This window comes from Agelaius phoeniceus, chromosome 1 (genome assembly GCF_051311805.1).
Source record: "Agelaius phoeniceus isolate bAgePho1 chromosome 1, bAgePho1.hap1, whole genome shotgun sequence".
In the NCBI taxonomy this organism is placed as follows: Eukaryota; Metazoa; Chordata; class Aves; order Passeriformes; family Icteridae; genus Agelaius; species Agelaius phoeniceus.
In genome coordinates, this window is record NC_135265.1 from 39,085,279 (window position 1) to 39,099,947 (window position 14,669).

General features: G+C 38.3%; 1 protein-coding gene across 2 annotated transcripts in view; it reads left to right on the plus strand.

The window, feature by feature from the left end:
• The window catches only part of LOC129129369 (ubiquitin-conjugating enzyme E2 E2), a 201,358-nt gene that overhangs the window by 160,373 nt on the left and 26,316 nt on the right, over positions 1–14,669 (plus strand). For both annotated transcript variants that reach the window (XM_054647298.2, XM_054647229.2), the window contains exon 4: positions 4,230–4,362. In XM_054647298.2, coding sequence (XP_054503273.1) covers positions 4,230–4,362 — 133 coding nt within the window. The remainder of the gene's footprint in view (positions 1–4,229; positions 4,363–14,669) is intronic.

Below are 14,669 nucleotides of genomic sequence, written 5' to 3' on the forward strand. Positions count from 1 at the left end.
ACACTGAAATAGTCCTCATTTTCCATTTTACCAGCATTACAAGTTTATGTTACCTTCAGTCACATATGCTGGTAAAGAATGTGACTCCCTCATTGAGAAATATAAGGTAGATTAAAAATGATAACATTATTTTGACCAATCTGTTTTGTATGACTACTTGATAATCAAGGTAAACATACTTATTTTTTTGACCTTCTGTATTTTCACTTTTTAAAATTATTCTCTGGAAATTACATACAATTGTGTACAAATGACAGCTAAAAATCAACCGTACTTTAATAACTTCTCCAGATAGGTTTTTATCTGGTATATCTCATGGGTGCTTTTTTTTTCATACAACTTTCCTAATACATTATTTTGCATTTAATATTTTAGGATATTTTAAATGCAGGGGAAGCTTGGTGTTTATAATACATTGCACTATTGGACAAGCAGTTCTTAGCAGCACTGCTTTCAAGTGGCTGCCTACCTAAAACATACTGAGGGAATAGAAAATACTCCATGTGGTAAGCGTATTTAAAGCAAAGTTAATTCAGTTCTAGTAGCATTTAAAGTGTTTTGCTAAGAACTGTAACTGATGTCCATACATTTCACCTGCAAGTATCTATGAAAAGCCATGGCAGAACTGAAATATAGGAGAAGCAAAGGAGAGTGAAATAAAAAGAAGACCATTTTACATGTTTTCACTCCTTTGTCCTGAATTTCATACACTCATATGGGTGTTGTTCTGGAAGAAAACTTGCTCCATGTCCACCTATTCCAGCTCTTCCACTGAGCAAACCTCTGCAGAGGTGAAGTGTACAGTATTCTGTGGAGGGTCTCATCAGCTGCAGGGGAATAATAGCAGCAGACAGCTGGCTCTTGGCAAGTCATTAATAACTTCAAGTCTCCAGGAGCTCAGCTGCACCTCCTTGGTCTTATGTTACATATTCCACTTGGGAGGTAACACTGGAAAACTGGGGAACAGCAGTTCAGAGCCACACTACAACCTCTCTGCTGGTTCCTTGATTGCCCCACCTTGCAGAGTCACTGGCTTGTCAGCATCTGGGCTCACACTGGGAGGCTGCACTGCTGGTCTCACAGCAGACCTGTCCTCCTAAGAGTCCATCCTACTACCTTAGAGTTCATGCACTTCCACCTGGAGCTGCCCAGCCACAGTTGTCTCTCCCTTGGAGCTGACTGTGTAGCAGTAGGTTCGTCACAGGCAGCCCGTGTGTGCTCTGGCCCTGGGTCAGCTGAGTTCAGGACAGATTTAGTCTGCCTTTTGCTGACAGGGTGCACATCTAAATCTGTTCTTCCAAAGATTACAGAACTTCAGGCACTGAGCTCTTTGGTGCACTTTCTTTGAGATCTGTGGTTTGGTTGCCAGTAACTTTAACAGTGCTGGAATATAAATCATACTGAATGTAAAACATTTGGGCTTCAGTGTGTTGGGCAGATATCTATGTAGAGAGAAGGGTAATTAAATCCTCTTGCATTTTAAACCTTACAGAATAAGGCTCTGGCTGACGTCTAGTGCATTGGGAATTTTCTCTGGTGAAGTCTGTTCGGGTTGCCAGTATTGTGGATAAATAAAAGACTTAACAATTAAGAAAGAAGGAAAACAAAGATAATACACCTGTCAAACTTTTTGTATTATTAATGCACAAATGAAAAACCGTGATGCTTGTGCATGCTGTTGCCCTTAATACCAGCTGTTGCCTGTGCACATGGGCTGGTATTTCACATGGCTGAACAGCCCTGCTGCCAGCAAGCACTTAAACAGGCAGCGTCAATAACAGCAGTCTTCCCACACTCCATACAATTTAAGCTATTCTTCAAATTAATAATAATACTTAATAAAGCTTCATCTCTCATTTGCAAAGAAAACCGTCAATTAATGTTAATCAGCATCCTCAGAATGTGATCAGGCTGGGCTTGTAGCTGGACGTGCCGAAACAGTTCAACTGGCAGATGGAGCGTTTTCCAACTATTCTAATTAATGACTGCTCATTTCAAATGTTAATGCAATTAAATAAATAGGCAAAACAAATAAAAATAATATACAGTATGAAACTGCCACTGTCAGAGAGATTTCTGATCAAAAAAGTCAGCCTCAGTCAAATGCAGAAAGGGCCAAACCAACCCCTCCTGGCTAAATAAGTTCTGAAAGAGCTAGGGCTAGCTTTTGTTACTTATTTCCAACCATTTCTCTGGAAATGACATTTATATCACTTCCATTTTAACCTCCTGGCATCGACTGCGGAATTGCTTCTTTAAGTGTTAGAACATTTTCCTGCAGAAAATGAGAAGGGATTCCTTTCACATATTATGGGCTTTTTTTGGTGTAAGATTTAGATTTGCCTTGCTTCTTGTCTTTTCTATTTGAAATAATTGCCTGCATTTTTTTAGGAGTTTTATTTTCTGTGAACATTGTATACCATACCACTGATGTAGGACTGCATTTGTTTGGGCTTATAAAGAGTTCAATTAGCCCCTTAATGCCTAGTTCAGTCACAATTAAACCTTCCCTGTTGACTCAGGATTGGTCTTTCTAAAGGCAGTGGAGGTGGTTTTAATTATTCATTCTCTGGTTTGTTTCTTACAGCAGTCTCAGCTGTGCTTTATTATTCAAAGGTTAATGCAAACTGAGAACTGGGTAAATTAAATTTGTTTGGCAGCTAGCAACCTGATGTATTATCGACACTGTGAAATATGGATGGCAACACTTCTGCTATTGTGCCACTTAAAAAGCCAGATTTCATCTTTAAAACAATTGCTAGTTTTGTTACTATGGCTGATAGAAAATGAATGTTCCATAATGTTATAGTCTCTGTAACCCATTATTGTTGAGAAAGCAAGGTAGTTTAGAAAGCCAAGAAGCATTAACAACTATAATAGAAAATGGATGTAGGTACCATGACTAATGAAGTGCTCTGCACAGGGCTGAGTCGTGCAGCTGTATTTAGGGAATCGTGCAGTCAGAAGTTTTAATGAAGGGAGCCCAAGGAATTGCAGGTGAAAGCAGGTTTTATTAACTTCCAGTGAACAAAACGAATAGTTGAGCAGTGAACATGACATGATGTCGTATAATAATTGTGTACCTTGGGCACATTGTGAGGCATGGAGCATAGCCAAGAGCTTTCAGCTGCTCTACACACTGAGTGATTCCACAAACCCCTGTTCGCTGCAGAAACCTTCACTGCTAACATAACAAGAACTGTTTCACAAGAAATCCCTTAAGACAATACCACATCACTTTTCTGAGATATCTACCAGCACTGCCTTCCTCTAAAAAATATTAATCAGATATCTGGAAGTCACTGTTCCAATTGATCGTAATTAAAATTCAGGTCCTGTAATCAGCAGTCTGTGAATGGAAAAGTCTTCATATGCTTTAAGAGGCCATCCTGAGTAAAATACATATTTGTATGGACAGGTATTATGTTGTATGAAAGGAGGCTGTGTTGGATTTTCGAAGAGTCATGCCCAGGAACTTTTATTAGTTAGTATTTTATTTAATCTTTTTCAGGAATTCACCATACGGGTGAGAGACTTTTCTTGTCTCATACAGGATTATGTTTTGTACATTTTGAATATTATTTCAGTACTGTGTTTTAAACCAAGGACTTTGAATTAACATAATCAACACTTCCTGTTGTATTTAACATAATTAACATAACCCACTTCCTGTTTATATTATTTAAGATAGGGCAATGATTGCAGAGTGAAGCAGCCTTCTGTGGTAGTGACTGGAGACCTTAGGTTAGGAACACGTGCAGCTGCAAGGTTGCTTGTACCCTGCTCAGTCTTTAGTACAGTCTGTGCTGTGTAATGTGTGTAATTACACTGCTGCTGACTGAGGAGGTAGGTGGATGAGGAGGTAGGTGAAAATAGGATGGCTTGTGAAGCAAGACAGTGACAAGACATCTCAGCAAAGTCTCTGTATCCTTGCACTGTAAATACTTCACATCTGCCCACTAAAATATTTGAGATAAGACAGTTGGGAATTTTTCTGTGCTTATTTGAATAATTTATGATGTGATTTTAATTCTTCTTCCTAGCTGAATATATCACTTCTCTGACAGAGCTTAGGACATCAGATGCATGTTCTGTCTAACTTAATGAATGTGATACACAATTTTAGTTTCTGGTGTTACAGCAAAACCAGCGGTACTACTGGTAGAGTATAACTGATGCAGTATATCCTTGATTGCATGTGATTATTATATTTTTGTTTTCTATTTTAGTGCTGGACCCAAAGGAGACAACATTTATGAATGGAGGTCAACTATACTGGGGCCTCCAGGGTCTGTATATGAAGGTGGAGTTTTCTTCCTTGACATAACCTTTTCACCGGATTATCCTTTTAAACCACCCAAGGTTAGTAGAAGGATATTCAAAGTCTGATAGGAGTCTTCTCCTGCTGATATTTTTTAATGTGTATGTTGGTATATCATTTTAGGATGAAACATAAAACTTTCAAAGCAATAATGAATTTTTAAACTTGACTCTTTTGATAGAAAGAATTTAAATAACTGGCTAGAGTTTGCTTGCATGCTGCCAGTATAGCTGAATGCATATGGATTTATTTAGAAAAAGGTTGCATGATTTCCAGTAGCTATTTTTTTTAATTTGGATTTGTTTCTAATATGAAAGTGCTTGTATTTGAGTTGCACCCTTTATAAATAGCTGAAGATACTTAATCTTTCCTGTTGACCCATATAATTCACCAAGGTTGTATGGCTGTCTGGACAAAAGTATGCATCTATTTCACTACCCCATATAGTATCTGCAGGTGCAAGATATTATAAATGATTGCTTTACATCAGTTTTCTGGAAGAATGTGGAAATATGGGAACCAAATTCCAGAAACTGGAGTGACAGAGATTTACAAAAATCCTTAGTAATTCTTTTTATAATTCTGTCTACAATGATTCCAGACAGAAACAGAGAACTTTATCAATAACATAAAGGTGACAGATCATTACCATGATTAACTTGAAATGTCAAACATGAAAAATCTAGTGGTTAGGAAGACTGCAAAAGAAAAAAGGTGGAATGTGGCAATACAGAGCATCATCTCTAAGCAGAGGTAATAACTGCTGAGGAGGATCTCAGAATGAGACTTTATTGCTTGATCACAGGATTATTGCAAACCACCTGTGTAATGTATTTATAAAAAAGGCAAACATGCTCCTGAAATGCATCCTCTGGCCTACAGAGAGAAGGAATTACCATGTCAGATACATGATGCTTAGAAGTCCTTATCTGGAAGACTGAGTGCAAATCTTTACACATGTGTTCAATAATAAGAAACCAGGAAAATTTATCCCACAGTGCTGTTAATAGAATCAAATAAATTGATGGGGCTGTCTTCCATGAAACAAAGTAAAAAGAGGTGTATTGTTCACCTTGCCACTCTGGAGTGTGTGTCTGGAAGACCCCCATGGAAGGAGCTATGAGATCAAAAATATTTACCTTGTTTCTGACACATTTATGAAGGGATGGGTGGGCCATGTTGGTCTATAATAGAAGGATATTGCATTAAAAGAGAGAGAAGTCAGTTCCTGTTTGATTACTTTGAGTAGATTGTTGAAAGATAAGTGCCTACATATAGAATTTTAATGCCACAGTAGTAATGTTTATAGTAGTAAATAACACTGATATTACCAGGAAAGGTTTTGTAAAATAAATGAGAGATGTGAATGTAAAGCACTTGTCATTTTGTAAATTGAACTTTTCAGCCAGTAACATAAAGATGGGTGAGTATAGCAGTATTAGAGATGGTCTAACTTTGTTTCCCACTTTTAGTGTTCCAGTTTAGAGAAGCCTTGATGTCACTGGAGGTCTTAGAGGAGTTGTACACCTTCCTGACTGCACAGTCTCAGATTTAGACAGCTGTTGTCACATGGTGAAGAAAGAATTTGAAAATGTATGATGTCTCCTTCAGTTTGTTAAAGTTCTGGGCATGCTGGGCTGGGTCAGTTCTGTTCTGTTCTTCCCCCATCCTGTTTTTCCTGCCTCCCCCCAGTCCAGCCCACTGTCTGGACAAGGTATTTTAACAAGCCCTATTTATTTACTTCTTTCTTGGGCTAGATCTGTTTGTGCTAGCTGCCATGCAAGGGTTACATTCAGTCCCCCCAAAAAGTTAAAATCATAATTTTTGGGGTATAAAATTGCTTTATGGCATATAAAATAGAGCTTGAAGTTCTCTCAGAGAGCTAATACATAAGAACTAGCTCTGAAAGACAAGTTACAGGTAGGTCTTTTGTCATTCTCTCTGTTGAATCTGTTGAGTCTTGAGGCAGTGTATGCAAGACACCCTTTTAAAATAGAAGTTGAAGGTCCAGTTTGCTATTTCACCACAAGGTAAAGTCTTTTTCAATCTGCACTCAGTTGTGCTCAGCAACTGTGTTATTTTGAGATATGAGTAATGCAGCTGTGCATTGCTTATTAATGAAATGTCAAGCAAAGAGGTGGTTCTTGTCCTGCTTCCTAATAGATTTGATTGTCTGCCTTTATCTTGATGCCAGTTGTCACTGTAAGAAATGTGTGCATCTAAATCATATGAAAATGCACTGCTTGATAAAGGATAAGAGAATTGATGATGCCATATTGTCTTAGTAAACAGCCAGTTTTATGTTGAGGGGAATTGTCATCTGTAAGAAAGTAATTTGTGTGTGTGCACAGGGGACTAATGTCAGATATAACTGTGTCATAAGCATGTGTTGAACACTTGGATTCTTACTCTGTTCACTTCAGCCACAGTTCTAAATGACCCCCCTCTTTTCAGTCCTGCTGTATGACCTCGCAAACTGTTGCTATTTCATTACACCTATTTTCCAGACCTTATGAAACTCATTCATAGGTAAAATAGATAGGGAAATCCCTTTAATTGAGCAGCATGAGAAGACCACTGCTTATCATAAGGTAGCTGCCTGTCAGCACTGCTGGGAAAGGGTAGTTAAATATGTTCTCCCCGAGCTGATCTCTAGCAAAAGAAAGGTACTGAGTATATGGAAAGTAATGCAAGGCCTCGTGGTACGGTGCTATCTGTGTGCTGGCATCTCTTCTACTTCTCCAGAAGATTTGTGATATTTTGTGCTGTTTTCAGAATCATGGATTATAGGGTTATGGGCATAGATTATTTTAGATTTCTTTGTAGTTATATTTTAATTTTTTTCAAACTCCTTATGGCTCTATCATCTTAAAAAACCTAGGGATAAAGTACAAGACTGTGAAATGTACTGAGAAAGACATAAAATGTATCCTGAGTGTTGGCAAGATTACTTCCCTGTAAGAACATAGCAGAAAGGGTCTAATTCACATTTTTCACCATGATTGAATTCATAAATTACTCCTGAGATTTCTGTGGGCCATTTTCGTCCCTCATTCACTATGAAGTAAGGAAATATTTAAACAAGTACTGTCAAAATTGATCTTCCAAAAATGTGACCACAAAAAACCTGGGAAGAAACAGAAACTGTGCTTCCCAGATGCAATTACTTGACCCAGCCTAGGGTTCCAAAGGCAAATTCCCATGTCACATAACATATTCACTGTTAAGGGGCCTAATCCACAGTGTGTTAAAATCTGCAGAAAGATCCCTTTTCCTTGTCTCTTCTCAGATGTTGTGCACTCCATTATCACATCCATACATGTGTATGTCACACATGGATCTTGAGGAGGGTAAAATAATTTCTTAGTAAGAAAAACGCATTGAAAATTTATTTTGGATATGTGTCTTTTATTTTTATTACCATCATTAAAATATATTTGTGTAAACACTGTTCAGTTTGTCTTATACAAAGTTCTTGATATTTTTTGAGGGATCCAGATTGCTTCTATAAACACTGTTGATGCCTGATCTGATCACTGGGTACCCTGTTGCATGTTGGTAAACATTAATTAGAGACCACATTTGTACAAGTAAAGATGTTCTATATTTTGGCTTTTCTTTTTAACAAATGTACAAAGTAATTTTCATTTCCTCTTCCAGATAGTTAATCTGCTTCTCTACTTTCCCTTTATCACATAAAAGAATCACTCTTTCATTCAGGTTTTGTTTAACAAAGAAAAAGTATCTATACACGTTTTCACTTTTAGGTATTTCTTCAGTTTTTGTGGCCTCCAACATTCTTAAGATTTTCAAGTTTTATCTCCATTTTCCGCATTAATTTTCCTGTGTGACCCAGTTCACATTTCAGGTTTTGTATAGCAACGTGTCACTGTCATCAGGTTTCCCTTCCAGTCTGCCCCAACAAGTCTTTCCCCTACGGATCCATAGTTTTCATTTTGTCTGTCCTTGCCTGTCAGTGTTTTTCCGAAGTTAAACCATAGTCATAGAATCATATTATGTTACTCTTTACCATCACAGAAGAAACCATGTGGTAAGATGGAGTATAATTTGCTCTCACACTGTTAATTTCTTCCCCTTTGAAGTCAGTCTGTTTCAGTATTTCAGCTTTGTCACATGCCTTGAAACTGCACTCCAAATTTTTTGAGCCAGAGGTCACTGACCTTTTCAGCTCTGCTTTCCTTATAAATCAGTGGCATTTGGCTTCACTCACAACTGCAGCACACTCATGCAGAGGAAGGAGTTGTTCTTTCCCAAAAAAGTTTACCTCTGTCTGACCAATGCAGCTGATAGGAGTGATGGAGGGCCAGCCCAGCCTAACTCTGATTTAGCTCTACAACCAGAAAACAAGATCCTTAGAACAGCTTATCTGAGAACTAGCAAATTAGTTTTGGCTTTCTGGGAGGCTCTAATCAATTAAAAATATTTCCTTGCCTCTGCTGTGAGGAAGCTGCTGTAGCACTGCAGAAATGAGCTGAGCACTCGTTGGCTGAGTCAGCAAGGAAGCGGGCGGGCTGCACGATCACCGCTCTCCTCTCGGCTGCATCCTCAGTGTCACATTGGTTTTATGAGATGCCAGAGTGAAGGGAGGTATGGAACACACTAAGTGAGGCATAGATGTGGTGATGAGCTCACTTTCTGCCAAAGGCCAGATGCTGCCAAGGCTTCAATTTCGGTCACAAGGTGAGGTTTCACTTCAGCCCAAAAATACAGCATGTAGCAGAAGGGACTGAAAAATAGACAAAGCTGTGCCCTGTTCAGAGTAGAAATGAATAAAAATGCTTAGATGACCTGCCAGGGAAATAACCTTACATTTTTTCAGTGACTTAATGACCCCCTCAACCTTTTTTAGAAATACCTTTGAGATTTCTTTTTCCTGCCAACTATCTTCCTTTCATCCTTAATGGATTCAGACAGTTCACCCCTTGGCTTTAACAGAGGAAAGGTCTCTCTCTCTGTATCCCATTCAATACCCCAAAGCTCCTTCTTTGGGGTATTGAATTATTGAATGGGATCTAGCCTTGCATAGGTGTCTCTTGTGGGAGGATGTGTGTTTGTATCTGTGGGTGTACATCTATGATTATATGTCCATGTGTATTTGAGTAGGAGGTATCATATATTTTAGCCTGGTCTGACAGAAAGAATTTCACCACAATTTCTCCCCTCAGTCCACATAAGAAAACAGTGAATTCCCCAAGTATGCAAGGTTTTGATCTGAGATCCTTTGAAATTTAGCCACCAGTACAAACACTGCAGCTTTAGGTACACTACACAACTAAAGGAAAGGCAATAATTTCATTGTCCCGCATACTGTCCCTCTGGAGCAAGAAGCTTTGACAAATCAGGAAGCCATACCAGTCTTTTGCACAGGTGTTTGTAGAAAAATGAATGCTCTTCAAGAGAACTTTCCTCCCAGGAATTGTCACTGCAATGGAGTCTGCATTTTCCTCAAGAATAATCTTTATTAATTACTTCTACTCTCATATTTGACTACGTTCAGTCTATTACAGTGTCAATTCAATTTAGCTGTGGCTGATACAATATGGATGTTTCTATCATTATCCTAGTATTCTGCTAGCTGTATTTTTGGATTTGAGTGATTTATGGAATCTCTTAATCCCAATTCTACAATTAATCTTGCTAGGGACTTTAATCTCAGCTGACTGAAAAATGGCTCATAGGACTTGAAATCTGCAATATGCTAAATGACCTCTAAATCAAAATTAAAATAACAGAAAACTGTTTTCTGTTAAGTCCTATGTTATTCTCCTATGTAAGTCTCATATGCCTAACTAACTGAAAAATTGTTCTCAGCACTTGAAAGCCTAGATGGTTTAAATCAGCTGTTGGACTACAAGGGAGGCCCTTTTCCTTTTTAAATATAATGCACAATGTCTATAGAGTCTGATCTTAACGGCAATATTAAACATCTCTTCAGGTTTTTTAATACATAATTGTAATATAGCACTAAATATCCTTTTGTGGAATTCTTCTTCTGTGGTAGACGCTTTCAACCTATTTTGTAAGTTCAGCTTCATGTCTGAGGGGGCAATACTTTTTGTTCCTGGCTTCTATTCTACATGTTCATACTTGTTTTTATATGTGATTGGCTGTTAAGGACACTTTTATCTGCAGTGTAATAGAAAAACAGTGCTTACAAGGGTAGATGCAAAAAAATAAACGTTCCTTAGTATTTCTAACCTACGTTGTTAAAATGAACATTACTAGGTAGACATGCACTCTAAATTGCATTTATCACTACTAACACAATTTACACTTGAAGCTCTAAAACTCCTTAAGTACAAGCCCATTTGTCTGATCCCTTTCTACCATCTCTGGAACCCTGATGCAGGCAGGGTTTCATTGAGCCTCCTCTAGCCCCCCTTCCCAGATATTGCCATCATAAGGGCATCCTTCAGACGCAATGCGCTCCTGTCAACCTTATCCTTTACATTCATTTGCCTCGTCATACTTCTCTCATAGCCTCTGTCACATCCTATTAGCTCTCAGTGCCGTGCTGTGCTGCTCCCAGCTCTTTTCAGCTGCCTCCTGCCCTCCCCATCCTCCTCCTCCTCGTGGTGACGGTGTGGCGTGTTCCCACAGCACTGCCTCCCGCGGCCCCTTGGCTGTGCCTCCGCGCTCCCTTGTTCTCCTTGCCCAGCCTTTCCATTTGCATCTTCTCGCTGAGAGCAGCCCGGGAATCCTTCATCCATGACAATAAATGGAGTTGGCAGGTTTTCCCAGCAAGTGAAGTCTTTGGGTGTTTGCAGGCAGAAATCAGATGCAGGGGAGTCTTTGAGAGGGAGAAATGGACAACCTACCAGCAGCAAGGCCATTGTCAGAGGCAGCAGGATCAGCCCCAATCCTGCCCTTCTCAGAACAGCTCTTTCCAGCAGTGTGAGCGGCAGAGTGCAGTTCCCATGCTTGCACCACCTGCAGTGAAACAGTTTGTTCCACAGATCACATCCCTGGGATGCTCCAGCCCTGGAAGTGTTGAAGGCCATGTTGGATGGAATTTAGAGCAGCCTGGTCTAGGGGGAGGTGTCCCTGCCCATGGCAGAGGGGTTGACATGGGATGATCTTCAAGGTCCCTTCCAACCCAAACAATTGTGTGAGTCTGTGATGTCTTCAGGTGGTGCTGAACCAGCATGCAGTAGTACAGGGCTCTGGACAGCTCAAACCCAGGTGCAGTTTAAGAAAGTGTAATGTCTCCCAAAATGACAGAATGAGACTTTTAAAGTGGAGGACATAGATGTGAGCAGAAATATGTTAGACTGAGGAATCAATAATGATATTTTATTGTCATTAAATGCAAAATATGTATTTGATAAGGCAACACCATGGAAATCTCTGAGATTTCCTTTCAATTCATTTATCTGATGATTCTTCTAGTAATTGGTAAATTGAATTGCCAATGATTCTTCTAATGAATAGCCTCCTTATTCACTTTGTTTACAATACACTAATTTATATCAGTAGTTCCTATTGATTTATTTAATCTTGATGCAAACAGCTCTATCTAACTAAACTCCTCCTGTTTTCCTTACCAAGGCTTAGGTGGTTTATCATTTCTTCCAATTTCCTGTGAATACCCAGTACACAAAGCTCTTTAAGAGGGCCTGTAGAGGCATTGTATGGGGAACATCTTCTGCCTCACAGCATTGGTTTTCATATTGCTTGTCAAATATATTTTCAGAAGACAATTTGTCTGTTGGAAATTTCAGAAGCTACATAATTCTGCTGTATCAAGCATGTTTACTACTGCATAAAATCCATGTGATCTAAAAACACATAATATGTCAATGTTGTTCCTTGTCCTCTTTTACACACACACAGATAAATATACACAGACGTGAGAGAAAGATTTTTATGCACATTACTATAAAATGAGAGCAGAATGATCAGGACAAAAAACCAAAAAGTTTTGAAGTCAGTCTGCCTAGGACTTCCCATGTATGGAATACCTAAATACCCATAGGCTGTTGGAATTGGGTGAGGAAGAAGAGGCCCCTGTTTCTTAGAATAAAATCTAGGAATAAAGTCTCATGCCTGGAGCACCATGCAGGAGCACTGTGGTGAACTGAGAGAGGTGTTCACGTAAGACAGTACAGCCTGCATGCTTTGAACTTAAAAGGGAGGTTTTATTTTATAAAAGTTAAATGGTCAGTAAATCTTAAAAAAAAGCTACTCTCTTATAAAAGAACTTTTTTGCTGACTTTCCATAAGGAACTGCTAATTGTAAGAAAGATTATGCTGATTATATGAAAATCATTTTATAAAAACTCACAGTGACTTTGTCAGAGAAAGCTTTTGATGCCTGGCAAATTACCATCTTGTTTCTATTCTGAACATCCCTAACCCAAACAGTAATCCATTTCCCTTGTCCTCTCCTTCTCTTCCTTTGTTTTCAGAAAACTTTGTACTGTTTAGGACTTTTTTTTCTCTCTCTTGGATACATCAAAGATTACCAAGGTCCCTTTTTACTTATCCTGCTGTTAAATCTGTGTGCATAATGAGTGCATTTATATAATATAGTTTATTGCTGTTGTGCTTATTCAATTTTTTTTCCCCTGAAACACTGTTCAATGAGACAGTGTGAGTACTTACTCAGCTTCATAATTACAATGAATATAATGAATAATTACTCACATTGCATACTGATTCATTTTCAGTAATATTAAAGGTGAACTCATGTGGATGCTATTATATCCATTTAAATTATTACCACTTTTGGCTACTAATGTCTTGCATGGTGCATTTTGCCAAAGAAGCACAGCACAGTTTGCATATCAGACTTCTCTGTAGGTCAAGCAAACGTAGTTACAGTTCATTATTTCCTGCTAATGCAGATATCATGTATTTTCCTTCAATAAAATTATTTATATCTGTTTTTTACCAAGTAAAATTAGATGTAATCAAGTGTTTTGAGAACTAGATGAAGTTCATTTCTTGCTGTAAACTTAAAATGTACTCTTAAATAGTGAACATCATATGGCCAGTCATTTTTTGTACACTCTTTGTGATGAATCATTAAGTATCTCAACAATTGTTCATGTGCATGCTATAGATATGTACTAACAAACTGGAAATAATCCACCCTGTCTTAGAAAGGCAGCTTCAGTGCTCATAGATAAATGAAGTGCACTCTGTAAGAAATTAAAGAGTGCTAATTAATATAAAGGTTATTGCATGAATGTTGTGTCATTCAGAGCTATATACACTTTTCATTTAGATTGTTTTATTTTTCTCATATGACTGAAGAGTGTAGGCCTGATCTTGTTTTTATTTTCTCTGAGTGGACAAATGTATTGCTTATAAAGTCTGACAAACTGAGATGGGAACAACTTACTCTCTCCTGAGCTCTATGAACATCATCATAAATGGCATCATATTTTATATATATATATATATATATATATAAAACCTTTTCTGTATGCAGTACAACTTCTTCCACTTCAGGTAGTGCCACTGCAGTTTTATTAAAGCAGAACTCCTGGGGAATATTTGAGGAAGACAGAAATTTCATCTCAAGCAGGCATGCAAGATTCCATCCTTGTAAGAAATGAAAGTTCTTGAAAGGAGCTTCCCAAAATCACAGGAATGAGAGCCCTGGGAATCTCAACTCTACTTCCAGTGTTAGCTGAGCAAAAGGAGGTTGTTTTTGTTTATTTTCAGGCTGGCTCTGGGAATTTTTCTTGTCTCCCTACACAGTCACCAGGCTCCAGTGACTGAGAAGCAGGAGGTGAGGGTTTGAACCCAAACAGGCTGATGAAAGCAAATCCTGAGGGTACACTGTAAGCCCTTGCATGTAATTTGTAAAACTAGGGAATCATTTCTTCCTCCTGATATGTTTTTGAAGAAGATTGCAACTGAATTCAGTGAAGTCTGAAAGCGTGTGAGATGGTGTACCAGGCACCATAGTGACTGTTGTGTTTAGACCTCTGTGCAAAAGAAAGATATTAAGTTATTTTAAGACTACATAATGCTGGGAAAATGGTCTTCAAAATCACTCTGAGATGCTGAAATTACTTATCTTGCCTTCAACTAGTTGCCTCCAATCACTCAACTGAAATCTATCTTAGTTTCCTCTTCCCAGGTTTTATAAACAGTCTTTTTTCAGTCCTAAAACCTACTCAGTGAACAGCCAGACATAGCTTTGCATGTTTGGCATTCAGCAGTAAATGACAGATGAGTTTATTATTGTTTACTTCAACACTGATTGAATAAAATTTGATTGAAAATAAATTCCTTATCATTACCTTTTGGAAGTTTGTTTGTAGTGCTCACAGTTTCCAGAAGGTAGTCCCATTTTTCCCTATTTCCCATAATT